Genomic DNA, 25692 nt, shown 5'->3' on the forward strand with positions numbered 1-25692 from the left:
CTACCTGAGCCTCAGTTTCATCCTCTGTAAAGTGGGGTGATGAGAGTTCCTCCTTCATAGTTGCTATGATGATGAAGCAGGAGAATGCACAGGCCCAGCACCCAGGAAGTGCTCAACCCATGGCAGCTGGAATTGGCAGCTGCACCACAAGTCAGCACACTGGACTGGTGGGCAGAGGCAGCCACTGCCTCACCAGCCCTGCAGGCTCCCCAGGCCTCCCCCTTGGCCTGGGCCAGTCCGAGGCAAGTCCAAAGTCATATGTCACTGCCTCTACCCCATCTGGGATCAGCTCCAAGAAAAATCGGCTAGAGGCCAAGGCAGGACCCCCAAGTCATCTCTTTCTGGCAGAGAAAGGACCTTTAAGGAGTGTGCAGGCTGGCTTGTACAGATGGAAAAACTGAGGTCCAGAGGAGGGGAGCCCCTGGTCCGAGGTCACACAGACAGTGCCAGAGCTAGTACCAGAATCCAGGTTTCCAGGCCCCATCTTATCCCAAAGCCTCTGCTTTAAAATGGAAAGGGTCTCCAGCTCAGAGGCACTGTCTTTGGTGGAAGGAATACGGAGGGCAGGCTGATCAGAAAGAAGAGAAGGCAGGGTCAATCCCCAGTATCCCTGAGGAAAGACCAGAGAGCCTGGGAGTCAGAGCCCCCAGGATGGGGCGTAGGACCCAGTGTTTAAGCGGCAGCAGAGGGCCCCCTGGGAAAGATGGCCTTGTCTCTGAGCAAGTCATGAGAAAGGGGAGGTGGAGGCTGCGGTTTCTCTTCCTGTGGAGAGATGTGAGTCCCCAGGGCCCTCCCAGTTCCGGCGGAAGGAAGAGGGTTAGGGTTGAGGGAGGGAGGGGCTGGAGGAGGCCCCACCAGTTCAGGGGCCAAACCCTGGGTGACCCAGAGAGCCCTGGGTAGCTGGATTGCAACTCATAGTGGCCAAAGCCTACTGGTGGTCCCAGGCTCTTGGGCAAGTGCCCTGTCTCCAGGCAGCAGGCAGGTCAGGGCCTGAAAGACAGCAGAACTGGACACCATGGAAGAGGCCAGACACACCAGTCATAGCCGGTGCAGACAGCCCTGGGCCACCACGAGGAGGGCCCCACGCCAGTGCCTTGCGGTTCTGTGTTCAAATCCTGCTTCTGCCACCTACCAGCTGTGGGACCCTGAGAAGTCACTTCACTTCTCTGGCCCAGTGACGGGGAAGCAAAGAGGAGTTGGGCTGAGAAGCTAGGAGGGTGGGGAACAGGGGGTGAGAAGGAGGCAGAAGGGAAGGCATCACCCTTCAAATCCAAGCTAAAACAACCCCTCCAGGAAGCCTTCCCAGAAAACCCAAGCTTGAGTTGACTGCTCCTCCTCTGAGAAACCACAGCGCATCCCACTCCAACCCTGCTCTGTCTGTCACGTCAGAATCTGCTTATGGATTGCACTAGTACCAACAGTGATCAACACAGAGCGCTTGGTGCTTCTCTGGAGGCTTCACAGGTGTGAATTCACTGAATTCTCCTAACCACTCAGAACCACTTCTATTGCCACATTTCACTGATAAGGAAACACAGGCAGAGAGGCTAAGTGACTCGTCCTGGGCCACACAGCTAGTACCCGGCACAGCCAGAGTTGGAATGCAGTCTGGCCCTGGAAGCTATGTTCGTAATCACCACAAGGCTGTGTCAGAGTTCCCCTCTCTGAGCCGAGCCCCCTACCAATCTCCTTGGCCAGTGCCAGGCCCTGCGGGTAGGTGATGGGTGCCAGCTTCTTCTCCTTCAGCTTCTCGATGGTGTCCTTGTCGTCCCTCAGGTCCAACTTGGTGCCTACCAGGATGATCGGTGTGCTCGGACAGTGATGTCGCACCTCGGGGAACCACTGGGCCAGCGGGCAGGGGCAGGAGGTCATGCAAGGAGTTGGAAGAGATGAGGGGCACCAAGTTGGGAGAGGAGAAGAAGGGGGCATGAGGGTGTGTGGAAAGGAGAGGGCAAGGTCAGAGAGTAAAGTTAACTATCCCAAATGTCTCTGAGACCCGAGTTCCCCCATCCCCGCCCACCAGCCATGGTTGGCACTGGGAACCCTCTCTGCCCACATCCTCTGCTGCCCAGAGGCAGGCCAAAGTCTCCAGTCCCTCCCTGCCATGCTCCCCTCTTCAGGGTCGCCTGCCCTAACCCCTAAGGTCCTGCTCCATCCCACTCACCTTGGCCCGGACGTTCTCATAGGAGGCTGGGCTGACAAGGGAGAAGCAGATGAGGAAGACGTCCTGGGGAATCAAGCAAGGGTTACTGGTGAGGGGAGGCCTGGAGGCGTCCAACCTGGGCCCTCCACACCTGGGCAGCTACTGAGGGCTGGAGCAGCCCAGGGGATGCTGGGCTTTTAGGATCTGGCATAGCAGGGTTTCCCTTCTGTACAGCAGGCTGCTGCTTGTTTATCCAACACTTCCTAAAGGCCGGGGTTTCTTCCAAGTGGGTAATCCTCACATCACACTGTAACGATGCCATTGCTACCCCACTCTACAGACAGGGAAAGTGAGGTTTACAGGGATTAAAGGGTGTGCCTTCTGGAATTCCAGAGTCCGTGCTCTTACTACCCCTCTGTCGGTTTGCAGGTCCCAGCCCTTTCTCTGCCACAGAGCCACCTGCCGCTGTGCCCTTGTCTCCCTGCCCCCCGCCACGCCCCCCGGAGGCTGATCATCCCGAGCTTCCTTTGGAGCCCTGTCCAGGGTCTGCCTGCCCCACCCACTGGGCACGAGGTGGAGCCAGAGCCCACGGGAGGACGGGAAGGTACAGTGAAGACAGACAGAGGCGAATGGAGGGCAGGGACTCCTTGAGCTGGGCCTCAAGGGGAGGGTCAGGGTTCACCAGGCCGAGCTGGACCACGAGGAGGGTGGGGCGACGTACCGTCTGCGGGTAGGAGAGTGGCCGAAGCCGGTCATAGTCCTCCTGCCCAGCTGTGTCCCACAGCCCCAGGTTCACAGGCTTGCTGTCCACCATCACATTGGCTGAATAGTTGTCAAACCTGTGGGAACAAGACAGAGGGTCCATCTCCAGCCCCAGAGTCCACGGACTTGCAGTCCCTGGTTCCATGACAGAGGCCAAGACCCAGAGAGGAGCTACAATGGGACCCAAGTCACACTTCACTCTGCAGTTGGGGTTAATTTTTAATTTTTTAATGCCAATCCATTGTATTAAAAGAATGTTAAACACAGGAGAGCATAAAGAAGAAAACATTGTCTTTACTCTTTTTCTGCCCTGTCTATCCTTTCTGGGTTGGGAAGATCCCCTGGAGAAGGGATAAACTGCCCACTCCAGTATTCTTGGACTTTCCTCATGGCTCAGCTGGTAAAAAATCTGCCTGCAATTCAGGAGACCTGGGTTCCATCCCTGGATTGGGAAGATCCCCTGGACAAGGGCATGGCAACCCACTCTGGTGTTCTTGCCTGGAGAATCCCATGGACAGAGGAGCCTGGCGGGCTACAGTCCATGGGGTCACAAAGAGCTGGACACGACTGAGTGACTAAGCACAGCAGACAGCACACATCCTTTGAAGAGATGATTTTTCGAGACTGTGTAACATTCTCTCAAAGGCACAATCAGAATAAACTTTACCCTCCTCTGAGGCTGAATGCTGCAGCTGGTCAACCAATTTTTTTTAAGTTATTTTTTTATGTGGACCATTTTTAAAGTCTTTATTGAATTTGTTAACAGTATTGCTTCTGTCTTATACTGTGTTTTTTTTGGCCTAGAGGTTTATGGGATCTTAGTTCCCCGACCAGTGATTGAACCTGCACCCCCTGCATTGGAAGGCAAAGCCTTTATCACTGGACCCTCAGGGAAGTCCTGCAGGTACCCATTATTTGTTGAATGAATGCTCATTTCCATCTTAGTTTGGGTCCCCCCAGAAGCAAACCCTGAGATGAAAGTTTACTTGGGAAGTGATTCCAGGAGCCAAGGGAAGGGGCAGAAGCTATTGAGGTGTTACTGGGGGGCAGGTGGAACTGGGACTCCATCTTGCTGGGACCTCTGAGCTCAGGGCATCCCCCTGAGGAGGCAGAGAGCTGGGGTATTTATTCACCTTCTCCACCTCCCACTGGCAGAGGGATATCCTGGGGTATTAATTCACTGGCCTTCCAGCCCACCCCAAAAGCTGCCAGTCACCGGAGATTTCAGGAAATGCCATTGGCACACACTGGAAAGGCACGTGCTGAAGGATATGCACATGCTAGACTCCCTGCCAACGCCAGACAGGCCTCTGGGACAATCACACGAGCTTCCAGATTTTTTTAAAGGTTCAGTTCAATAGTATTTCTCGTTACACACATTCCTGAGAGGCAGCAGCTGGTCTCTAATGCTGTGCAAAAAGAAACTGGGATCAGAGAGATAGAGTGACTGACCCTAGCCACACAGCCAGTGAGCAAGTGACCCAACCAGGTGTGAAGCCAGTTCTGATTCCAGGTCCAGCGTTCACTACCCCGTGCCACAGCTGCTTCCGCAGCCTCCCTGAGGGCGAGGGACCACCACCTCTCTCTCTGCACTGAGGTCACCCACACAGGTCCTGCTTCCTGTCCCCTGACCTGGCCCACTGAGACCTCAGGCTCCTCCAGCTTGTCTCCCTTCACACATCAGCCAAGCCGTTTCCGTTTCTGGCAAGACTCAGGCTTCCTGCCTCCTTGAGTCTGTTCACACTGTGCCCCCCTGCCTGGAATGCCCTCCCACCCTCTGCTTGTCGAAGGTGTTTCCTCACTCCCAGGCCGCATGGTCCACCGTGCTCTCCAGCCTGTGCCCCTGTCTGCCCGTGCCTCTCTTGGGAATACTCCTCTGTGCCCTCAGCACTCCGTCTCCCATTCATGCTTCGAAGCCCTGCCCAGGCAGTTCCTCCTCTGTGGGGAAACATCCCGGCCACCTCTTTCCTTGTCCCCCACCTGGAAAGATTTTGTCATCCCCTCCCTCAGGCAGCTGCTTTGCCTAGAATATGAGCTGGCATTAATGTGTCTCTCCTGCCATGTAGCTGGGGCTCCATGGGGGCAGGGTCCGTGTCTCTTTATCTCTGAAATCTCAGGACTGGCACCTAGTAAGTGCAGGTAGAACAGAATTAAACTGAACCAAAGCACTTGGGAAGCCACCTCCTCCATGAAGTCCTCCAAGAACATTGCTCAGTGACAGGCTGCAGAAGCCCTAGTGCTTCAGAGCAACTCAAAGACATTTGTCTTGTGACAGGCACCCTCCACCAAAACAGTGGGCCGCTTGATGCTTTTAATACCCTGTGCTTGTCCAGCCTTCACTTCCTCAGATGGCCCTGCTCCCTCCTGCCTGGAAAGTTCCTGCAAATGCTCTTCCCCTGGCTTCCTCCTCTCCTTTCCAGGTGCCAGTCTGACTCTTACTCATCCTCTTTCCAGCCCCATCTCAAGGTCACCTCCTCCAGGAAGCCTTCTCTGAGCCCCAGCCAGGTCGGGGCCCCCACCCCACCCCTACTCAGTAATCTGTGGTGAACTCAGCACCCAAAGGCATCAGGCTTGGCTTGCTCCTCGCTGCCCTGAGGCCAGCATCGCATTTGGCACCTAGTGGCTCAGCGGCAAAGAATCCTCCTGCCAATGCAGGAGACCGAGGTTCAGTCACTGGTTTGGGAAGATCTCCTGGAGAAGGAAATGGCGACGCATTCCAGTATTCTTGCCCGGAAATCCCGTGCACAGAGGAGTCTGGCGGGCTACGGTCCATGGGGTCTCAAAAGAGTCAGACACGACTGAGCGGCTAAATGACAACAGCAACAGTTGCCCTGCGTCTGCTCTGGGTACCACCCATTACCGCTGTGGGATTTCAGGCCAAAGGCACTATTCAGGGAGACACCGCAGGGCGTGATGGGAAAAGAAGTCCCTGTGTTTTCTTTGGCTTCGGCCAGAAACACTCCTTTGGGGTGAGCTTAGGATATAGGGACTTTATCTCCTCTAATGTCTAGTCTGAAATTCTGACACCAAGAATTCCCCCAAGATTCCTTGAGCCAAGGATATCTATCTTCTCTGAACCAGCTCTAGGATCTCAGGGGCCATGGTGATGGGGAAAGAGCTGACTTGTAGGACCTGTCACAGGACTAAGCACTTGCTCTGGGGCCAGGCAGAGGGCTAGGGACCTTCATACCTTAGGTTTTGAAGTCCCATGTGACCCAAGGCAAAAGAACCTCAAATTATTCTCTTTAGACAGTTGAGGAAATCAAGGCTCCAAGAAGTCAAATAACTTATCCAAAGTCAGCCAGCTCAGGAGCACAGGAGCTGGGATTTGATCTGGTCTCCTTCTGAGCACTCATTTGTGAGTGAGAGAGAGTAGACTAATGCTCCATAGGAGGGTGGATTTGCCTGGGGACAGCCCCCCGCCCCCAGAGTGGGAAGGGAGCAGAAAGTTCCTTGTGAAGCCTTGTCCTGGCTGTGTGACCCTGGGTGAGTAGCCCAGCTTCTCTGAGCCTTACTTTCTTCACTGTGAAAAAAGAAAAGCCCCATCTTTTAGGGCCACTAAGAGGATCCAGGCAGAGAGGACTTTCAAGCCATCCCATGGGGAGATGCTGAGAAGCTGAGCAACCTCATCCTGAAACAGCCCCCTCACTGGCCCCTCCCCAGAGCCTGAGGGATTCCTGCAGAGACAGTGATCCACAACCCCTGAGTCCCCCAGTCCAGAGACCCGCAGGCAGCCGGGACCAACGGAACATACACCACCACTGTGGCCAACCCTCACTCTTTTCTTCCAGATGAGGAAACTGAGGCTCACAGACAGGAAGGGACTTGCCCAAGATCTCACAGTCAGTTGGTGGCAGAGCCAGGACTAGATCCTGTTACCCAGTTCAGAAAAGCCTGTGGTATAAGCATCACTGTGGGTTCATGGCCAGAGGCTCAGTGAAGTTTGAGCTCAGGTGCAGGGGCTCCCTAGTGGCTCAGATGGTGAAGAATCCGCCTGCAATGTGGGAGATGTAGGTTCCATCCCTGGGTTGGGAAGATCCCCTGGAGAAGGGAAAGGCTACCCACTCCAGTATTCTTGGGCTTCCATGGTGGCTCAGACGGTAAAGAATGTATCTGCAGTGCAGGAGACATGGGTTCGATCCCTGGGTCAGAAAAATCCCCTGGAGGAAGGCATGGCAACCCACTCCAGTATTTTTGCCTGGATAATTCCATGGACAGAGGAGCTTGGCGGACTATAGTCCATGGGGTTGCAAAGAGTGGGACACGACTCAGAAACTAAGCACAGCACAGCACGTGGGGCTGACCCGGACCTGTGCAGAGGGCAGGGGGTCCATGCTTGCTGAGCACCCGGGGGTCCCAAATGCTGCTCCGGGTCCTTTATACTTAGATCATTCAGTGGACCCAGGAACTGGATTCTACATTGTGTCTGGGATTCAGAGCCCTAGAGTAACCTGCCCACGGTCACACAGCTGGTATGCTTTTACCCAGAGTCTATGTGGACCCCTTTCTGCACCCCTAGGCTACACACTCGGCTCTGTAGCCCTCCACCATGGAGAGGAGGAAGGGCATGGGACAGATGAAATGGCCCTCAGCCCTGCGCATCACTTGACCACCACCCAGGCCTCCAGGGAAAGGAAGGTGGACTCACAGAACACAAAGAACACGGGGCATGCATGGCTGCTGATTTGGGGACAGGGAGCATTGATATGTCAGGCGAGGCATGGACCCCTGTGAGGATTTGCGGCCCGGTCCTCGGGACAATAGGGAGTCACCGAAGGCCTTCACCAGGCGGCGGTGACATGCTCAGCTTTGCATTTGGAAAGGTTCTCTTGGCCACTGGGTGGGAACATCTTGCAGAAGGGTCAGAGGGGAAGCTGGGAGACAGAGCCACTAGTGAGAGAGGCGGGTGGTTGGAGGAGGTGCAGAGGCATGGGTGTCCCAGATGGGATGGGAGGGGACAGAGCCTGTGTAGGAGCAGTGAGCAGGCTTGAGCCAGCTTGACACAGGGAGGGATTAACACACCTGGTGGCAGGAGTATGGGGCAAGGGGGGCATTGCGAGGCCAGGTGGGAAAACTTAGCCCGAACCCTGGAATCTCCACTAGGGAGGCTGGGTGCCATCCTGTCTATGGGAATCCAGGCTGGACTGCCAGTTTACAAAGGAAAGTGAAAACCTAATACTGGCCCATCTGACCCGAATTAACTCCTTGTGTTCTTCCCAGAGAGAAGTTCTGCAGAGCCAAGCTCCCTGCTGGTGGCTGAGTTCCAGCACCCTCTCAGGGCAGACTGGAGCACGCCCTCTCTGCCAGCCAGGGTGGTCCAGTCACTACAGAGCGCCAGCGAGGGGCTCAACTCTGTTCTAGCAGCCGGTCTAGTGAACTAGACGGACCAGGGCCCTGTCCTCACAGAGCTGCCATCCCAGCAGGAGAAGTCAGATCAGGATGGGCAGCGGAGACCATCCAGCGGGTGTGGAGGGATGGAGGAGGCCTGGGTGGAGGGAGGGATTGTTTAGACCAGGGTCAGAGATGGGCTGCTTCAGCAGGGAACTGAGTGATGGGAAGGGGCGGGTGCAGAGGCCTGGGGGAGGCTGGCCTGTCTGGTCCCCAAGGACCAAAATGGAGTGGGTAGGAAATGGCTTTTGAGAGGGGAATTTCAGCAAGGTATTCCTCTATCTAGTTTTTGCATTTGAAAGCTCACCTGGGTTTCCCTTTGAGAGTGGTCATAAGGAGAGAGTAAGGGGGAGATCCTCTAGGTCACAAACACCCCATAGCAGGGTCTTCCTACCTCGTCTTTGTATCTCCAATGCCCAGCACCTGACCATCCACAGAGCAGGCCTCAGTCTCCCCATCTGTGAGACGTGGCTTTGACTTCGAGCTCTTATCCCCCAACCCTAGGCAGTAAGTTGAACTCGCTCTCTCTTATCTGATCTGATTCTTGTGGCACAGGCCTCTGGCCCCAGCAAACCCTGCCACCCTGAGCCCCAGAGCCCTCCTGACCTTTATCTCTCTGCCGGAGATCTCAGGCTGCCTGTTTCCCCCAACTCTACTCTCTCCAACTGTCCCCACCCTCCAGTGTCAAGGGCTCAGGGTGGCTTATTTTCCCCTCTCTGTCACAGGAGTGCAGGCTTTGAAGCAGGAGCCCCTCTAGGGGCTTGTCCAGAGACAAGTGACTCCGTATGGAAGACAAAGAGGGAGGGGTGCAGGTCTGGCTACATACCAGGCCGGGCCCAACACAATATGAAAACGTAGGGCCCCTTGTTCAAATATTAAGAATTTGGGGATGGGGGCCTCAAGCATTAAATGAAGTGCAGGAGCCTCCTGTGTGGGACGCTGTGAGCCTGCCTGGATGGCCCACCTGGGAGCAGGCCCTGATCTCTGACCCAGCTCCTCAGACTCCTGGGAAGGTAAACCCTGTCTGGTCCATCCTCTCTGTCCTGTAAAGTTGTCTAGGACCACCGAATCTGCTCGGGGCCACCAGGGGTTGCTGAGAGCACCTGGCCCTTCCTTGGCCTCTGCTGGTCCCCCCACCTTGCATCAGAGAACTCACCTCCCATCTCCCTGCATAGGGAAGGTGCATGGGCAGGGAACTTGGCACCTCCCAGCCCTGCCCCATTTCTTAAAGAAAGAGAAACTGAGGCTCAGAAAGGGGAAGCATTGGGTCTAAGGTCTTTGAGCAGTTAGGCCCTTCAGATCATCTGTGACAGGCAGGGGCAGGAGAGTAGGTGGTGCCAGCGACAGTCCTGGTGACAATGACCTTCTGCAGCAGCTGGTTGGCCTAATGCTGCACCTGCCTCCCTGCCACGTCTAGAGCCCACCATCCTCAGCACCAGGAGGCGCTGAGAAACGTTTGGAGTTGGATGGTAAGTGGGCAGATACAGGTTGATGCGAAGGGGGGCACTGGTGCCCCGATGGGGAATTGGGAACAGAACCAGGCTAGAAATTGCTTTCCCAGGTTTCCTGCCCTCTGCCCTCTCCTAGCTGCCATCCTCCTGTCTGGGCTGGGGTCCCTGAGGCAACTGGAGCCTGGCGCCTTGTGCCAGGGAGAAATAGAGAGATCCTAGGCCACCTGGTGACCCTGGAGGGCAAGTCCCTTAGCTTCTGTGAGCCTCAGCTCCCCCCACAGACACTGTGGGACTAAAATAATCCCAACTCCTCCCACGAGCATCAGATGAGTTCACACACGTGTGACATTTCCAGGCACCGGCACCCAGTAGGCCCTTGAGAGATGATAGCTGTGATCTATCCTCCTAGGGCCTCTCCATAAAGTTCAATTCAGGTCAACTCAAAATATATACATCATTTCTAAGATAACGTGTAGATTATACTGCATGTAAGACCCTAAGTCCCTTAAAGAACTGGAGATGGCCCCCCGCCCTCTGTAGACTCTTGATCATGGAAAAGATCAGATGAAGTCTGTCTAGGGAGTGAGAGACCCCTTCAGGCTATGTCAGAAAGGCTTTCTGGAGGAGGGATGCTGGAGCTGGCCTGGAGGACTTAGACGCATGGGCATGGGAAGGAAGAGCACTCGAGGCAGAAGGAAGAGCTGGAGCAAAGATCCCGAAGTAGAAATGTCTAGGGTGTGTTTGGTGACCAGGCGGCCAGAAACAGAACAAGAAGTGAAGAACTGGGTGGTGAAGCCAGAAGGGAAGGTTGGAGAAGGCCACGCAGAGCCTTGGGTGCTGTGCTGCAGAGCTGGGGGGCTGTCGTGAGGGAGTGGGGCCGCCGAGCATCAAGGAGAGAGGAGCTGGTGCTTCCGTTCACCCCACATACTCCTCCATACCTGCAAATCAGTGACAGCCCTGCTCCACATCCAACACAAGGGTGGGTCCTGAGTGGTCTCCAGTGGCACTGTCCTCTCCCCCTGCACACGTGTGTGCCCTGACGTCTCCAGTCTCCCCATGTTTAGGCCCTCCTCCTGCACCCACTCCACTCTGTCCCAGTCCCCTTCCACCCAGCTCTGCTCAGGCCAGCTCTCCATGTCTCCCTGCCTGAAGGCCCCGCTCCCTAGCTTGCCTCCTGCGCCTCTCTCCGCTCTGGGAGCCCGGGGTGCTCATCCTGGCACAGGTGGCTACCTCCCCGTCTGGATCAGCAGGCCCAAGACTGGCTGGAGCCTGACCCCCAAGTGCCCACACAGGCCCGGCACACAGGAAGTGCCTGAAAGGGGGGTGGGCCTGGTGGTCCATGCATGTCTCCCCAGCCTCCGAGCGTCCCACCCACGTGCAGAACTCACACGGTGGGGATGTACTCTCCAGGGAAGGCGTTGGTGGTGTAGCTGATGAGCAGGCAGGTCTTGCCCACGGCTCTGAAAGACAGGAAGTTCAAGAGGACAGCAGTCAGGGGCCCTGCCTGAGACCTAGGGAGGTTTACTGAGGACCTCCACGGTCCCTTAGCCCAGCCCTCAGGGGAGACCCAAGCCCCACCTCCGCGGGCCTCAGTGTCCCCATCTGAGAATTTCTGTATCAGCGTTATCACACTGAGATGTTTGTTAAAGGACAGACTTTGGGGTCCTACCCGAGATTCTGAATCATGAGTATGGCGTGGATCTGGGAATTTGTAACAGGCTTTCCCAGGTGACTCTGATGTGAAACAGAGGATTAAGAGCAGCGGGTCCCCAGGAGGTTCCCAAAGCCTGACTAGGGCTCTGCCATTACTGCCCTGGGATCCAGATCCTTCATCACCCACCCAGCAGGAATGCGCTCTCAGGCAAGCCGCATAACCTCCCCATGCCTCAGCTTCCCCGTCCAGAAAACAGGGATGAGATGAGTCCAGAGACGTAAATTAGATGAAGCCGGTAAAAGACTGAAGCACAGTCCTGACACAGCAGAGCAGTTACCAAATGTAGGGGACTGCCTGACCCTCTCCTTCCCCTCCCACCTCACCAGAGGGTGTGGCAGGTAAGAGCCTGGAGTTCGGGAATCAGAGAGACCAGGGCTCAAATCCCATGAGGTCGTAAGCAAATGACTTAACTTCTTTGAGCTACAGTTTTCCCACCTGTAAGACGGGCCTAATATGAGGGTTGTTGGGAGGATAAAACAGAGGAGCGTGAGGAAGCCCAGGGCCTGCACACAGTAAGCACTAAGTTAGTAGTGAGTGCCGTGATTGGTGCTGTCTGCTCCCTGAATCTGCTGGGCTGGGAGGGGGCGGGGGCCACAGGTAGCCCTGGGCCTTCCCCTGCTCCACTTGGTTTCGTCACTTCTGGCTCTGAAGGGGGCCACCCGCCCTTTTCTCTCCTCGTCCCCTCCCACCTCCCCGCCTGCCAGCAAGGTACCTCTGAGTGACTGGAACGTTGCGGCTTCCGCCCTCCCCTCCTCATATCAGATACAAAGCAGAAGTGAGCAGGACTGGACAGGCGGGCAGAGCCGTGTATCACAATCAGCTAAAGGCTGCCTGATAAACCAGCCCCCACCCCCACTATCCCCACCCTACTGCCATGATAAACCAGCCCCCTACCACTACCCCACCTTGAACAGGAAAGTCAAGTCTCTTAAGGCCTCAGGCTGCCCCTCTGTAGGATGGGAGGCCTGGACGAGAGGCCTGCCGGCTAGAACATGCTGGAATACGTTGGGGTTGGATGGACCTACAGAAAACTTCAGGAGGTACCTTTGTGTTGGACCCTGAGGCAGTGTTGCTGGCAGGCCCAAGAGATGGGATATCAAACCTGTCATTTTACAGATGAGGAAACTGAGGCCTGTAAGGGCACATGACAAGCTAAGGTCACAGAGATCCGACCGCTGAGAAGGGCCTTCAGTTCAAGCCTGGGCTGTCCCCCACAGTCCCCCCCACCCCGCCCTCCTCCTGCCCTAGCGCTGCTTCTCACGCCCCTCCCCCTCTGCTCCTCACCCACATCCCCCACACCACCTCCCCAGCCAGGCAGGCTGAGACTTGGAAGGCAAGCTTTACCGAGCGCACATACGTGCAGGACAACCACTCAAAATAGCTCAAGCAACCCGACGTCAACCCTGAGGGCATGGACCTCTTCCCAGATGGCCAAGCTTTGGTTCAGAGAGGCACTATGACTTGCAAAAGGCCGCACAGCAAAGCAAGTCAGGGGCTAGAGCCCAGGTCAGCCTGGGGCCCCACCCCCCACCGGCAGCCACAGATTTAGAGACCAAAGTCCCATAGGAGACCAGCCCCAGCTCTCAGGGCACAGGCAAGAGGCCCCAGGTACACCTAAGCGCAGTCTTTTACCCAGGCAGTTTCCGGGATGAGTAGGGCAGAGAGTGAAGCTGTGTGCAGCCCACTCCTGGGGTTCCCTCTGGGCTCTGGGAGAAAAAGGGAGCAGTTCCTCTGGCTGCCTCCTAGGGACCCCTCTGTCTGCAGGCAGGGGGCTTCCCCAGGGACTCCAGGGTGGGAGGTCCCCAGGGCTACCCCCGGAGGGAGCTGTGAGCAAGTCCAGCTAGATACCTACCCATCTCCCACCACCACACACTTGATGGCCTGCATGGTGTCCGAGGCCTGGGGGCTGGTAGTGGTGACAGCTCAGAGCCCCAGCGTTTCTGCAGGCGCGCGGGGTGTGGAGAGCTGGAGAGGCGTCCTGAATGAGGAGCAGCAGCAGCGGGACAGGAGGCAGGAGGAAGCGGAAGGGGAACTTACCCAAGCCTCTGCCCCCACGGCCGTTTGCAGAAGGCGGAGCGTGCGGTCTGGCAGAATGGCTCCAGGGCAGGGTGGCCCTCGGGTGCTGGGCTGGGCCCTTGCCAGCCCCACGGGTATCGCTGCTCTGAGGCACCAGCAGGAGATCTGGGGACCCTCAGGGCTGGAGACGTACTTCCACAGGCAGGGCCAGAGCTGTTCTCTAAGAACCGGAGGCTTCCAAGAGTGTAGTTCACCTCAGTTCTAAGCAATAAGCATTTAATGAGCACCTGCTGTGTCCCATGCACAGGAGCTAGTACTCGTGAGCCCAGGATGTGAGTGGGGAGATACAGCTTCATCACAGGGGTCCATAAAACAAACTAGGAAGTAATGGGGGCACAGAGGACTGGCAGGGAGGGGATCTCAGAGTCACACAGAGGGTGAGCTGGGACCTTCAGGGTGGCACTTGAGCAGGTACGTTAAAGCTGGTGTCAGAGAAAGGGCACTCCAGAGGGGACTGCCTAGGCAAGACAGGAAGACTTCCCTGAGCAAGGGCCAGTGTGGAAGCCCCTGAGTGTGCAAGGATGGGGGAAATATGATGAGGCAGGAAGAGAGGTGGGGAGTCAGCTGATGGAGAAGGGGAAACGGAAGTGACTGGTAGTGCCACACCTGCTGGGCCCTGTGCTGGAGGGAGCCCACGGACAGTCGCCCTGGCTCAGGAGCTGTGGCCCGTTTAAACGATGCTGAAACTGAAGGTCTGGGGCTTAGGTTGATTCACGAGGACTGCCCAATCTGAAGTCAAACCCAGGGTCAGGTGACTCCAAGCTCCTCTGTCACCCCAGCTGCTGTCTGGGGGACAAAACCTGAGTTCTGCAGCTGGGGTAGGGCAGGAGAGTGAGCCCGCTCGGCCTCCAGGAGACTCAGGATCCCAGTGGCACTGGTTTTCTGCAGGGAGCTCCAAGTTCACCTAGCTGTTACTCTCATCGCTAGTGCTCCCCACACCCAGCACCCTTCTGGCTCTAGGGACAAGGGGAGGGAGGCAATGGGCAGAGTCGCTCACTGGTCACTCAGGACAACCCAGGAGACTGCCCAGAGAGTGTGGAATACCAGGTGCTGGGTCAATGACCCCTCTCCCGCCAACAAACATGAGGAGCTGAACCTTCCTGAACCTTCCACGCAAGCTACAGGGTTGCCAAAAATGGCTTCCACAGAAAAGGAAAGGTCCTCCCTGAGGACCTGCTCTAAAAAACTTGGCCAGCCAATGATTAAAACTCACCAACCAACTCTGATGTCTTTTCTCTGTGCTTTGCATGGGCTGAGTGGAGACAATGCAAAGCCTTAATGGCACCCAGCCAGGGTCAGGAAGGTCAAGGGTCCCCCCTACAACCCAGACTGGGCACCTCACAGGACACCTAAGGACTTTGTTTTGGCTACTCCCCCCAAATCCACATTCTTTTCCCAACCACTGGGATCCCATAGGGTAATCTCTGTGTTAATCTAACGAAAACAATGTACTCAATGCAATCCTGGATTGGATCCTGAAACAACGGGGGAAAAAAGGATATTAATGGAAAAGGCAGTAAACTCCAAGACAAATTTGAAATTAAATAGTAGTATTATACTAAGGTTAAGTTCTGTGGTTATATAAATGCTGTGAACATAAGAGAAAACTGATTGAAGGATACGGTGAATTCTATCACTGTCCTTGCAATTTTTCAGTAAATCTAAGTTTATTCCAAAATAAAATGTTTATTTAAAAAGAAAATAGAAAAATGCACCTCTTTAGGAAGACACAGACAATGCAAATGGCCACGTGACTTGGAAGCGGATATATGTACTGTGTTTCATCCCCCGTTTGTCCGCTGGGGTGGAACTCCCTTGTGCAGTGAACAATCTACTCAACTGTACATGGTCATGATGGCCCTAAATTTGTACCTGCCCTCCATGCTGAGAAAGCCAATCTCCAGGACAACACAAACAAAATCTTCCCTGACTTAGGGCCACCTGAATCCCTCCTTCCTTCTGCGAACATCCATTATATACCACTTGAATACCTAGCTCTGGGCTTGGCACTGCAATGGATACAAAACCAGGAAGACGAGAAGCTGCCCCCGAGGAACCTATAACCTGTAACAAGAGTGACTCAGAGGCCTGGGGACCACAGATTATCTTGGGATGGCCCCAATCTGCAGGTAGCCCTATGGCTGTGAGGACAGGGCAGGGATGGCAGGAGAATAAATAGGGAGTAGGGCAGCCTGGGTGACCACCAGGTGTCTGCAAAGCAAGAGGAGAAGTAGCAGTCTCTGCGGGCCTCCAGTGAGGTTACCACTGCTCTAAACCCTGGCTGGTGGTGTCTCTATTATTCCCCCACTTTACAGATGAGAAAACTGAGGCCCAGAGTGATTGATGAATTTGCTCAGAGTGACTCGATGCACTTGTAACCATTACACTGGAAGCCTCGTTTTGCAGATGGGGCATCTGAGGCTCCTGTGCATGTGATCAAGACCAAGATACAGCAGCAGTGGCCTCCTCTCCAGGCCTCTTCACTTTTTCTTTTTTGTTTTTAATTATCTATATTGAGACATAGTTCACATACATTAAATGAATCCATTTAAAGTGTTCAATTCCATTCATTTTCACAGATACTGGTTTGGCCCAAAAGTTCATTCAAGTTTTTCCATAACATCTTACAGAAAACCCAAGTGAACTTTGGGTTCATTTGGCCAACCTGATACATATATGCATGAAATCTCTACCACAGTCAAGACGCCAAACATCAGAGAACTTTCCCACTCTTGTGGAAGGTTTCTTCTCAGCCCTGCACATCCACTCCCCCACCCTTGTACCCCCACAGAGAAGCTTTGATCTGCTTTCTATCATTACAGATTACCATGCATTTTCTAGTGTTTCCCATAAACGGAATCACAGTATTCAGCCTCTTGCAAAAGGTTTCTTTCCCTCGGCGTGTTTTTGAGCTCCATCCGAGCTGTTGTATGCCCATGGTCCATCCCCTTTCGTTAGTGAGCAGTTCCATCCAGGGATGTGTCACAGTTTGGTTACTCATTCAGGCCTCTCTTAACCACACTGTGCAAGCTCACTGACTCACAGAAGCACGGGGTCTCTGGGCACACGCAGAGGGATCACAGAGGCCATCTTTATCCAGCCCTGCCTCTGCACTTCCAGTATCCAAGGCTTGGCCCATGAAGCAGCTGCCCAGTCCAACTCACATACCTCCAATGATGGGGAACTCATTCCCTTAGGGGACAGTCCCTTCCACCTTGGGCAGCCGGGCCTGTTAGAAAACCCTTCCTCATTTTCAGCCCAACTCACCTCCCTAGATCGTGCTCACAGAGGTCCTAGTTCTGATCCAGGGGCTGCTCAGGTCAGCTTCCTCCCCCCACCACAAGCCTTAGCATTCTGGAAGCACCCAGCAGTGTACTGGTAAATGTTTAACCTGTAGCTGTTGTTCAGGTATCTTTGCTTGTGTATAGTATCATGTGACATGATTGCATCAAAATGCATTTATCCCATCTCCTGTTACTGGATATGCATGAGGCTTGCAATGTTTGCTTTACAAATAGTTCTGCTGTGGATATTTATGGATACCTGAAGCTGGTGGGTGAGGTTTCTCTAGAAGAGGGATGGCAGAGCTGTCGGGCACCTACATCTTTCACCTAAATGCAGAGCAAAAAGTCATTTTTCAGGGATCCTCATGGTCCACACACTCGCCCACATTTGGCTTTGTAAGACTTTTTGCCAACTTCATGGGTGTGAATTAGCATCTTGTTGCAGCTGTAATCTATACTAACTTGTTTCTAGTGAGGTTGAGCATCTTTATCAGACACTGATGACTCCTGTTCCATAAATTATCTTGTCATATCTCTTGTCCACATCTGTACTCTCTGACACTTATTTGGTGAAGTTCTTTATATAATTTTCAAACTTAAATTTACTATATGCATTACGAATCTTTCTTCCAGTCTTCAAGATGTCTTATAATCAGTTGCGACTTTTAATACATAAAATTTTCACTTGGATGCAGTCTGATTTAAATTTCTTTTCTAATAACTTGTGCTTCTGGAGTGAGTTTTGCTTACAAAGTTCTGTCTTATTCCCAACTTCATCAAGATATTCTACTGCATTTTCTTCTAAAGCTTCTAAAGTTTCATTTACTACATTTAGGTCCTTAAACATTTGGGATGGATTTTAGGCTGTGGTAAAATAAGATTTCTTCAGTTTTCATGAGATTAAGGATTTAATTTCACCATTGCCATAACCAATTACTCCAGACCACTTTAAGAATAATTGTTTCAGTTCAGTTCAGTTCAGTCGCTCAGTCGTGTCCGACTCTTTGCGACCCCATGAATAGCAGCACGCCAGGCCTCCCTGTCCATCACCAACTCCCAGAGTTCACTCAGACTCACGTCCATCGAGTCGGTGATCCCATCCAGCCATCTCATCCTCCGTCGTCCCCTTCTCCTCCTGCCCGCAACCCCTCCCAGCATCAGAGTCTTTTCCAATGAGTCAACTCTTCGCATGAGGTGGCCAAAGTACTGGAGTTTCAGCTTTAGCATCATTCTTTCCAAAGAAATCCCAGGGCTGATCTCCTTCAGAATGGACTGGTTGGATCTCCTTGCAGTCCAAGGGACTCTCAAGAGTCTTCTCCAACACCACAGTTCAAAACCATCAATTCTTCGGCGCTCAGCCTTCTTCACAGTCCAACTCTCACATCCATACATGACCACAGGAAAAACCATAGCCTTGACTAGATGTTTAAACTTTGTTTATTTGCTTTTGGCTGCACTGGGTCTTTGTTGCTGCCCAGGCTTTTCTCTAGTTGTGGAGAACAAGGGCTACTCCCTAGCTGTGCTGCACAGGCTTCTCCTTGCCGCGGTTTCTCTTACCGCGGAGCGCGAGCTCTCCAGCATGCAGGTTTCAGTAGCTGTGGCACTTCGGGCTCAGTTAGTTGCACTCCTGGACTCTGGAGCACAAGCTCAGTAGTTGTGATATATGGGCTTATTTGCCCAGCAGCAAGTGGGATCTTCCCCAAACAGGGGTCGAACCTGTGTCTCGTGTGTTGGCAGGTGGATTCTTAACCACTGAACCACAAGAGAAGCCCCAGCACCGTTTTTAATTTGTTTCCATTTGGGGGCTGCACTGGGTCTTCATTGCTGGGACTTTCTCTGGCTGTGGCAAGTGGGTGCTACTCTTCTTTGCTTCCCTTCTTGCAGAGCACAGGCTTCAGTACTCGTGGTGCCTGGGCTTTGTTGCTCGGCAGCATGTGCGATCTTCCTAGACCAGGGATCAAACCCGTGTCTTCTACGTCGGCAGGCAGATTCTTAACCACTGGACCACCAGGGACATCCCAGCAGCACCGTTAATGAGCTCAGCTGCCTGTCTTGTCACCAGTGAGCTGCAGCCGAGCTGTCCACAGCAAGTGTGTCTGTGAGTGTGTGAGTCTGTTCCTAGCTTCTCCATCTATTGGTCTATGTGTCCACCTTGGAGCCAGCATCATGCTGCCTTAATTACTGAAATTCTGTGTTAGGTCATTATATTCAGAAGGGCTAAGTCTCCTCTCAAACTTTTTCGAAGTTGTTACAGTTGTCACTAACCATTTGCTCTTTCACAGAAATTTTAGAATCAGCTTGTCAAGTTCCAAGAAAAACTATGACAGGATTTTGATTAGAATTCTGTTCAATTTATAGAAGAATTTGGAGAGGATTGACATCTTGGTAACATCCTTCAATCTTCCTACCATTAACATGTCATATTTCTTCTTTATAGCTTTCAATAAAATTTTATAATTTCGCCCAAGAAATGTCATGCACTTTTAAAGTAAGATTTATCCCTTGATACCTTATTACTTTCAGTGTCATTATAGCTAACACTTTTTAAAATGTCATTTTCTGTTTGTTGCTTATACATAGAAAAATGTCAAACATTGTAGATTGCACTTATATATATGGCAACCTGGATGGAAATTCTTATTATAATTTATGGAGAGTTTCTTACTAACGAGTCTGTTTTTGTAGACAGTCTTATCTGTGAAAAATGACAGTTTTATTTCTTCCTTCCCAATTTTTATAACATAACTCCTTGGGTTGAATAGAATCAGTGATGGCAGGCATCTTTGCTTATTTCTGATTTTAAAAAGAATGCTTCTAAGTAATTAACCTCCAATTAAAATAAATACATTTATATTTTAAAAAAAGAATGCTTCTAGTATTTCACCACTGAATGCGATGCAGGGTCTTCTTGGCAGATATTATTATCGTATATTATTATCAGTTAAAGAAACTTCCTTGCTATTCTTAGTAATAACAGCTTTATCTTGATCATAAGTGTTTAGTTTTGAGTGCTTTTTTTTTTCTTATGTATCTATGGTGATACTGAGAATAATATTAATACATTCCCTGATGTTCACTTGGGGCTTCCCTGGCAGCTCAGCAGTAAAGAATCTGCCTGCAGTGTAGAAGACATGGGTTCAATCCCTGGCTTAAGAAGATCCCTTGGAGAAGGAAATGGCAACCCACTCCAGTATTCTTGCCTGGGAAATCCTGTGGACAGAGGAGCCTTGCAGGCTACAGCCCATGGGGTTGCAAAAGAGTCGGACATAATGTAACAACTAAGCAAACAAACGTTCACTTACCAATGAATTAGGGAAGTCAGGTTTAGTCCTGCATAAACCTAATTTAGTCTATCTGGGAAATGCTGCTGACTATCCCCCAATAGCCATTCTCCATTTCTTTTTAAGAACAGAGCTCCAAGATTTGTAGCCAACCCTAAGCATACCCAGCTGAAGTCTGCGTCTCTCAGTGTCCCTGGCAACAAGATGTGGTCCCGTAATTACACTGGGAGGAAAAGGGTATGAATGGAGTGCAGTTTGTATTACCATCTCCTTGAAGGCTATGCCATGTGTCCTGTTCATCTTTTTTTCCTCTCCACTGGACAGGAAGTATTGATAGAAATACTGCTGCAATCCTGGATGTGTGGGAGATGGTGGATTTGAACAATTCACATCTGGATGTGAGAGAGAAATACACCTTGTCTTCTTTAAGCCACTGTGTTTGGAGGTTTTTTGGTTACAGCAGCTTAAACTGTACCCTAAGAAATGCAGTCATGATGATTGTCTTTGATATATTGCTGGCTTCAAACTGCCAGTATTGGTGGGGGACCCCAATTTCATCAGTGAGATTTGCCAGTAATTTTCCTTTTTCACATTGTCTTTTTTTTTTTTTTTTGAGGGGAAGGTATCAAAGTTATACTAGTTTCATGAAATGAGTTGGCAGTAGTTATCTTTTTTTCCATTTTTAGAGAAGTTTGGGTAATGTTGTATTGTCTCTTCATTGAATATTTTGTAATATTTGTAAAGTTATCTGTGCTAGTTTGGGATGATGTAGGAGGAGGGGGTGGTAGATTTTAAACTACTAATTCAATTTCTTTAATAGATACAGAGCTATTCAAAATTTCAATTGCTTTTCAAGTCAATTTTTGTCTATTTTTCTAGAAATAGCCAATGTATTTTTCTATTTTGCTTGGGTTTTCAAATTCACTGATATAAAGCTATTCATAGTATTATTTTGTATCTTTTTAATCTCTACTTTTTAATTTTTGTTATATCCCTTCTTTTCATTCTACGTTGATTATTTTTGTCTCCAAACTTTGTTCTTGTTTCCCAAATATGTTCATGTTATTAGTCTTTTCAAAGAACCGATTTTTGGCCTTGTATATCATTTCTACTATACAATTTTTTCCACTTAATTTCTGGTCTTTGAGTTTATTCTATTGTTCTTATTTTAGTTCTCAGTTTTGAATGCTTAGGTCATGAGTTTTCAGCCTTGTTTTGTTCCTCATATAAGCTCTTGAGGCTATAAATTTTTCTCAAATACTACTTTAGCTACAGCTTATAGCTTTTTTTAAATTGTGGTACACTTTTGATGTGTAATATTTTATTGTGTTTTAGTTCTAAGTATCTTAGGGTTTTCATTATTATTTTTTGACTGTGTCATTTGAAAATGTGTTTTAATCTTCAAATGCTGGGGAAAGGGGTTTTTTTGTTTTGTCTTCCTAACGGTATTGTGGTCACAAAGCATGGACTGTATTTCACTGATTCATTTAAATTTTTGAGACTTGCTTCATGTATGACCTAGTATGAGGTTTGTTTTTTCACAAATGTATAGGTTCTTCATACAGTTGAATTTATTTACGAAACAGAAAGAGACACACAGGCTTAGAGAACGAACACATGATTGCCCAGTGGGGAGAGATGGTTAGCAAGTTTTGAATGCGTACTGCTCTATTTCAAATGGATAACAAACAAGGACCTACTGTATAGCACATGGAACTCAGCTCAATGTTATGTGGCAGCCTGGATGGGAAGGGAGTTTGAGGGGGAATGGATACATGGATGTGTATGGCTGAGTCCCTTTGCTGTTCAACTGAATCTATCACAACATCATTAATCGATTATATCCCAGTGCAAAATAAAAAGCTTAAAAATAAATGTGTACCTCTTCAGTGTTCCATGTGTGTCTCATGAGTCAAAGATGTTAACTGTCTGCTTAAATTGTTTATATCATTACAGATTGCTTTCGTTTGCCTCTTGATCTATCAGCTCCTGAGAAGGGTATTGATATGCTAACTCTCGCACTATACTGGCAAATTTCTCAGTTCTTGTAATTCTGTTGCTTTTTACTTTTGCTTTATAAATCTTTGGGCTGTATCATCAAATGCATAGAACTTTAAAACTGTTAAATCTTCATAAAAATGTTAACCTTTCCTTAGAATAGCAGCCAACATTTTCTGAGTCTTCCTTGTATTCTAATATCTGGCACTGATATGGAACTTAGTAAATTGTTACAGAAATAAGAATTTTTTAATTAAAACAAAACAAAACCAAACAATGGGACCAAGTTGCGCTGTGTGTCTCTGGGCAGCACTAGGAACTGATTTGAGTGGAGGCTCACTCTGCCTTGGTCAGCCCCAGGCTCAGCATCACAATCAAGAAATGTCAGAAAGGGGTGTCCAGGGAAGTCCCTGGCCGTCTGGTATTTAAGCTTCTACACTTCCACTGCAGGGGTCATGGGTTCGAATCCTAGTCAGGGCACCAAGATCCCACACGCCACGCAGTGTGGCCAAAAATTTTTTTTTAATTTAAAAATTAAAAAAGAAGAAAATGAAGAGAAGGGGTGACTAGCTCCAGGCAGTCCCCATTGATGGAATCTGACCCCCAGCCTGGCATGGTCCTCCCAGAATGACTGGGCTCTGGAGTCAAATTCCTTGAGTTTTGGTTCAAACAGCCGCTGAGGGCTGTTTGCTCCCCTGGACCCCAACCCAGCTGCCTCTGCCGATCACTTCAGGCCACTTTCCACTTCCAGTCATCTCCCTCCTTCCTGCTAGAGGAGCCCAGAAGAGGCCCAGCAGCCTCCAGGGGGCAAGTCCAGGGCCCAGGGAGGGGATTTTGCGTGGGAGATTCCCCACAAAGCCCCGGATGCAGAGCACGGACCCCTTTCTTCATCAAGTGCTCTTCTTCTGCCCCTGGATCAGGTTTTGTGTCCCAGACACACCCAGGACCGAGCACAGCCAGGCCACTCTTGCTTCCCAGCCCTCAGACCCCAGAGGCCTCCCTGCATACCCTACATACCTCCGATTGATGGTCACTGAGAACTGCCCCTCCAGCCCTGGCTCCCCGGCCAGGTCACCCTCCTCTCGTTCACACTTCTGGTCCTGGGGTGCTGTCTTGACCTTTCTCTTACACCCCCTGGAGTCATCTCAGCCCTCTCTGGGTTCTATCACTGTCCCCAAAATAGGACCCCTGGATCTCGCTCCCCTGCCCACTGGAGGGGCTCCCCTGCCCCCGCAGATGGCCCACTGGTCCCTCCAGCCCCACAGCTTCCCCTGTCTCCCATCCCATTACAACACAACTATCCTAAACTGGGGCCTAGACAGCATCGCTGCTATGCTTTTAAACTTTTTTGTTATTTTAATCTTTTGACATTACCTCTGAATGAGTAATACATTCACATGGTCTAAAACCCAAAAGGCACACAAGAACTGACTACGACAAGTCACGAAGAAGCCTGTCTTCTAGCCCAGCCACTCAGTCTCCTCCTAGAAAACCACCTTCATCGCCAATGTCCTTTGTGTCCTTCCGGAAGTATCCCGACAGAAAAAAGCGTTCATTATTTCCTTTATCTCACCCGCAAAGGGAGCACACGAGGCCTGGTGTCTCACACGTAGCTGGTTTCCATTTATTATTTACCTTCGAGTTTGTTCCGTAATTGCCGATAAAGAGCTTCCTCATTCGCTTTTGCCGCTGAACAGAATTCCATTGTTTCACGTGCTGGAATTGGTCTGATCACTTCCTACTGAAGGATGGCTTGGTTTTCCTCAGCCTGTTTGCCCTCCAGCTGTGCTGCCCCGTATTACAACGTGCACACACCGTTTGGTCAGGTGTGAGTGTCTGAAGACTGCTGGGTGCTAGAGCTGCCGTTTGTCTCAAATCCCCTCCTGGGCTGTGTCAGCCATCCTCCCAGCAGCGGGGCATGAAAGCTCTTTTCTCCTCGTTCTCATCAATAGTCTTCTAGGTGCCTTTCTTATGTTTGATATTCCAAGAAGCCAAAAAAAGAGAAAGCAATGGCATCTTAATTTGCATTTCTTTTAACACGAGCGGGCATTTTTTTAAAGCGTTGAAAGCCATCTGCATTTCCCTTTTCTGGGCATTGTGTTTTCATGCCCTTTGCCCATTTGCTTATTCTGGCTTGGTCTTTTTCACTGATTTTCATTTTAGGGAAATTAGTTCTTTGTCACATGGGTTACAACCACATTTACCCAGATTGTCACCATGTTATTAATAGTGGCTTGAACCAAGCAGACTTCTTCAGAAGCATGTCATTCAGTCTGTCTTTTCTTATCTGGCTTCTAGTTTCTTTGTAATTCTTAGAAGGGCCTCTGCCCTCCTGAAATTGCGTTTCTAGAGCCTTCTCTGGTTTCTCCTTGCTGTCATGATCTCTGTTTTACATTTGGCTAGTTGACACATTTGATATTATCACACTGTACCATATAAGGTACCACTCCTACCTTATTCTTTCCAAATGGCTACCCCCCTCTTTCCTTTTTCTTTTTTTGGCTGTGCTGGGTCTTCACTGTGGCATGCAGTCTTCTCTTTGCAGAACACAAGCTCCAGAGCATGCAGGCTCAATAGTTGTGGCTCACAGGCTTAGTTGTTCCAGCATGTGGGATCTTAGTTTCCCAACCAGGGATTGAACCCATGTCCCCTGCATTGGAAAGCAGATTCTTAACCACTGAACCACCAGGAAAGTCCTAAATGGCTGTCCCTTGACCAACACCATCTACCCCAAGAGTGTATCTTCTCCCCGCTGCCTAAAGCGACCTTCATCTCATGCTACCTTCATACATGGGTTTAGTTAGCCTTGAACTGGGCAGCATTCCTGGGCTTTCTCTTCTCTCCATCCAGCATCCAGGGCCTTGAGGGTTCTCCCTCCTGAATAGTTCCCCCTCCTTCTCTCACAGTCCATCTCACAGCCTTGCTCAGAACTCACCGTTTCTCTCCAGAGGTGTTCCGGTGTGTCAGTATCAGTACTGGGAGGAGGTTTCTGGCATGTCAGTGGGAACCTGTTTCCCCCAGAGAAGGCCCACTCCCATCTGGTTAGGGCAGGAGGGTCTCGATCTGGTCCCCACCCACCTTCACCCTCTATCACCACCAGGCCAGACCCCAGAGGCCCTCCACTGCCCGCTCAGAGTGGTCTTGCACCCGCCATTCTCCCTGCCCGAAATCTCTGCTCCTTCTCCCGCCAGGCCAGATGCTATGTCTCCCCAAGACTCTGCACTGGGCGTTCCCCGCCCTCAGCTCCCACCACTCACCTCTCCACTCCTCAGCTCCCGCCACTCACCTCTCCACTCGTCAGCACAGCCCCTGCCTTTACCATGAGCAGGTAGGAGCAGGGACCACCCCCATCCTCCAGTCAGCCTGCCTGTCAGCCTTCAGGCCCCACATGAACCACACGGGACAAACCAAGGCACAGAGACCCCTTGGCTCCAAGCCCAGAGGCCAGGAGTCTTGGGGCAGCTTCTGCTCCATCCGCTCTCAGCGTCCCCTCCTCCCACACGGACCCCCAGCCATTGAACCGCATCACTCTCACCTTTTTCCTTGTGCCCTTGCTATGGTCAGTTGTCCAGCTCTGCCTGCTCTCAGGTGGGTG

General features: G+C 51.2%; 1 protein-coding gene across 3 annotated transcripts in view; it reads right to left on the minus strand.

Moving 5' to 3' along the window:
* RAC2 (Rac family small GTPase 2) overlaps positions 1 to 24174 on the minus strand; it is a 28468-nt gene extending 4294 nt beyond the window's left edge. The window contains exons 1-6 of one of the 3 annotated variants that reach the window (XM_069581190.1): positions 23671 to 24174; positions 13496 to 13735; positions 11133 to 11204; positions 2865 to 2982; positions 2165 to 2227; positions 1683 to 1842 (exon numbers count right to left, since the gene is read on the minus strand). In XM_069581190.1, the coding sequence (XP_069437291.1) occupies positions 1683 to 1842; positions 2165 to 2227; positions 2865 to 2982; positions 11133 to 11204; positions 13496 to 13735; positions 23671 to 23774 (757 nt within the window). In that variant the 5' untranslated portion in view covers positions 23775 to 24174. Of the gene's footprint in view, positions 1 to 1682; positions 1843 to 2164; positions 2228 to 2864; positions 2983 to 11132; positions 11205 to 13310; positions 13736 to 23670 lie in introns of all 3 variants that reach the window. The other 2 variants (XM_069581191.1, XM_069581192.1) reach the window with 2 other exon arrangements.
* Positions 24175 to 25692: the final 1518 nt, after the last annotated feature.

The sequence above is a fragment of the Ovis canadensis genome, chromosome 3, assembly GCF_042477335.2.
Source record: "Ovis canadensis isolate MfBH-ARS-UI-01 breed Bighorn chromosome 3, ARS-UI_OviCan_v2, whole genome shotgun sequence".
NCBI classification, from domain to species: domain Eukaryota; kingdom Metazoa; phylum Chordata; class Mammalia; order Artiodactyla; family Bovidae; genus Ovis; species Ovis canadensis.